A 3633-nucleotide genomic window follows, 5' to 3' on the forward strand; every position below is an offset into this window, starting at 1 on the left:
ATTTTGTCATGTTGAGTATGCATCTATGTTCATGTATGTATGTTCATGTAAAAATAAGAATATATAAAAAATAACGTTTAGAATAGTAGTAAGCACATTCTAATAATATTTGCACAAATGTTACTCAAGAAATACGAAAGTTTGAAAGGATTGAAAGTCCAGTAAAAAGGCCATTAAGAAAGATTAAGAATGAGATGAAAAAAATAAATAAATTAAAGCTTAGATTAAACAGAGTTGTGAGAGGAATTAAATTTAATGAAATTTAGAAGGGTTATATAATGATTGTACCAAATAATCAGTTGCTAAACATTAGAAACTTCTTTCAAGTACTTAGAAATTAATTTTATTTTTTGTTCCCGATCAATTTATAAATTTTCAAGCTGCTATGGGTATATATAATGATGAAGCAAGAATATACATTAATCTAACTAAAATTGTAATCATGCTCAACCCAAAAGTCAACAACAATGAACCAGTCAATTGATTATCCATCTTGATTGACATGGATTCACTAGAACGATACTACTCATTTCACTAATTTACATAAAATTATATGTGAAAACGCTTAAAAACTTCTTTCCCGTGGTTAAATATAAATCTTTATTGTTTTTTCAAATTACTTTCTCATTTTCTCATCCACATAACATAATAAATAACATAGTAAATGTAAAATACAAAATAAGTGTGTACACGTGCGAAGCATGTGCACTATGCTACATCTTAGAACCATGGTGAATCATGATGCCAACAAGGCGGAGTCTTTTAATTTGTGGGTCCCACTTATATTGGGTATATCATAGGATCAAAGGTCTGCAACAACCCGACCCGATAACTATTACCGCGTTATCGGGTACCATACATCCACAATCCAACAACCATTACCAAATATCGCCACGACGCCACCGACGCGTAACCCCCGCGCCAAAATCTCTCTCTCTCTCTCTGTCTCATATCCGCTCGCGACAATTCGAAGCAAATCATCACCGAAAGCCTCCGAAATCCTCGCTCAATGCGGTGCTCGATCCAACTCATAATTGCAGATCCATGGACGCCGTCTCGATCCGAGTCCCCTACCACCATCTCGAGAGGGGATCGGAGCTCGAGCTCGTCGACATAGACGGCCGAGGCGAGTCGACGAGCATCCCGATCTCATCGCCGTCGTATGATTCTCCGGGGTCGAAGAATCGGCGGGAGGAGAAAGGATCCGGCTTGAGGACGCTGGTGATGAGTTGTATGGTTGGCGCTGGGGTTCAGTTTGGATGGGCGCTGCAGCTGTCGCTTTTGACTCCCTACGTTCAGGTGAGATATCTCGGTTCTTGATTTGATTTGATCTGATTTGGTTGAATTGATGCTTACTTTGTTTGGTGATTGCATGTGTGGTAGAAGTTTGGTGCCTTTTTGTTGCTGAATAGTGAGGGAACATATAAATTTGGTGTCTTGAAAAAAAAGGGGGCTAAAAAACGAGTTTGGCAGAAAAGAATGTTATTTCTTGCAAATTATACCTAGAATAACAATACGATAGAAATAGGAGATCACTCTTCAGAGAGAATTGATTGAGATGGTTTGGTCATATATAATGGAGAGACCCCTTAATGCAATTGTTACGAGGATTGAGAATATTTTGGATAATGGTGTAAGAAGAACTAAAAGAACTTGGTTGGAAGGAATTAAGAACTAAATATATGATCATATTTAACTCAAAGGAGGAGATGGCGCATAGTAGAACTGAATGAAAAAATATGATTCATGTGGTGGGTACAAATATTTGGGATAAAACGTTGCTGTTGCTGCTACTGGCAGTGGATAAAGTTTTATGTGAATTTTTAGGGATGAAGAAGAGGATTTTCAATTATTTGAAGACATGCCATGTAAATTTGGAGACCTCCATTTTTAAGGTTAGTTTAAGCTATTGATTGGACTCAGTTGAAGGTCTATATCGATGTTTTGGGTTGAGATGGAATCAATCGAGGATTACGTTTTAGCTTTGAGAAGAAGTATGATTTTGTTACTTGAGTTGGTATAAAACTTCTTCGTTTGCCCTCCCTGCATTTATGAACAAAACAATAGAGATTAATGCGAAAATTGGTGTAAATGATTCTGTGAAGGTTTGATGTTTAGTCGCGCAAGTTTAAACTGCATGTTTTACCAAGGCACATGAGCTAGTAAATTTGATGATTAGACTCTCTTTCCATAGTTTTCTGGTCAAGAATTCATTAGTATCTTAAGGATGTACATTTCAATCTAAAAATTTTCCCAACCTTTTGCATTGCTTTCTTATTTGCATATTTGTGTTACTTGGGCCAACCCAATTTGGATGCGGAAAGCTTATATGAGATTGTGGAGCAAATTTTAGAATTTGGCTTTAGGTCTAATCCCAATTGTCTGACTGATCAACAATACATACAGTATTGATAATTCAAAAAGTAAATATGAACGAAGATATACAAAATCATAAACGTAATGGAAAAGAGAGCGGAAAATATGGTGGCAGCTCTGCTTTATGCAGCCATAAATCTATTGCAGTTTCTTCTATACCAGAAACTCAATGTTCTGCACTGCTTGTATTGCCACTGACAGTAACGATTTATTGTTCTTCTCTCTAGTTTAATTTATTGTGATAATCTTCACGCTTTTATATAACTTATTAGAAACTAATCATTCATTAACAATAATATTTCCTACTGGTGCAGACACTAGGAATCCAGCATGCCTTTTCTTCATTCATTTGGCTTTGCGGACCTATCACCGGATTGATAGTAAGATGCACACATTTGTAATTCTTTATTGTAAATGACTCTTTTTCTTCTTTCTTGATCAAATGAAGCTACACTCTCAATATTTTATGTCTTAAGATGGATTAATTCTTTCGAAGCCTTGATGGTAGGAAGTCCTAGCTGAGCTTGTGAATGTGACTCAATGTCCTAGCTTTTGTTTGGTGTGGATACAAAAAGTTTTGATAAGTGGTAATATCTTGTTTATAATTCCATTTTGACTCCTTTTTACAGTTCTAACATGGCAGGCCATAGTCGACACCATGTACTGTATATCATTGAGCCATTTTGAAGGTCCCTATTTAACTTGTATATCTGTGTTTCCCACGAGCCAATGACCTATAAGTTCTGACAATTCCCTTTCCATATAGCCGATCAATCACTTACACTTTTGCGCACCATATCCTGGTATCCTGGCTTCTTCCTCCAAATTTCATTCATGAATTTGACCCTTCTCTGGTACCGATATAGCCCTTTATTACCCAACATTGCACCTATAGCAGTTCATAGACTAATCAGGCGCAAATATCACGGAATTTACTCTAACGAGTTTGAATTATTTAGATTGCTCTTGTTCAGAGAGGTAAAACAACTTTAAAACCTCTTGCTGTTCTTGGTGGCTTTGGTCAAAACTAGTTAAAACTTGATAGAGAGCAATAAGGAAATTTGTAAGGCCAGCTTTATGTGATTTTTGTATCTTCCTCTTGAAGGAGCGTGGTGCGTAAGCCCACTGTGCTTTCTCTCTTCACCTGTCCTCAACTTCTTTTTCTTGAAGGTTTGATGACTTCCCTTGACTGTAGTCATTTTTTCACATCAAGACTTGTCCGTTCATTCTTGCCTTTTCATACCTATTGTTAAATTT

General features: G+C 36.6%; 1 protein-coding gene across 2 annotated transcripts in view; it reads left to right on the forward strand.

Annotated features, from left to right (window-relative positions):
- The window catches only part of LOC109850342 (sucrose transport protein SUT4-like), a 10503-nt gene continuing 7761 nt past the window's right edge, over positions 892–3633 (forward strand). For both annotated transcript variants that reach the window (XM_020420349.1, XM_020420350.1), the window contains exons 1-2: positions 892–1299; positions 2691–2756. In XM_020420349.1, coding sequence (XP_020275938.1) covers positions 1045–1299; positions 2691–2756 — 321 coding nt within the window. In that variant the 5' untranslated portion in view covers positions 892–1044. The remainder of the gene's footprint in view (positions 1300–2690; positions 2757–3633) is intronic.

This window comes from Asparagus officinalis, chromosome 7, assembly GCF_001876935.1.
Source record: "Asparagus officinalis chromosome 7, Aspof.V1, whole genome shotgun sequence".
In the NCBI taxonomy this organism is placed as follows: domain Eukaryota; kingdom Viridiplantae; phylum Streptophyta; class Magnoliopsida; order Asparagales; family Asparagaceae; genus Asparagus; species Asparagus officinalis.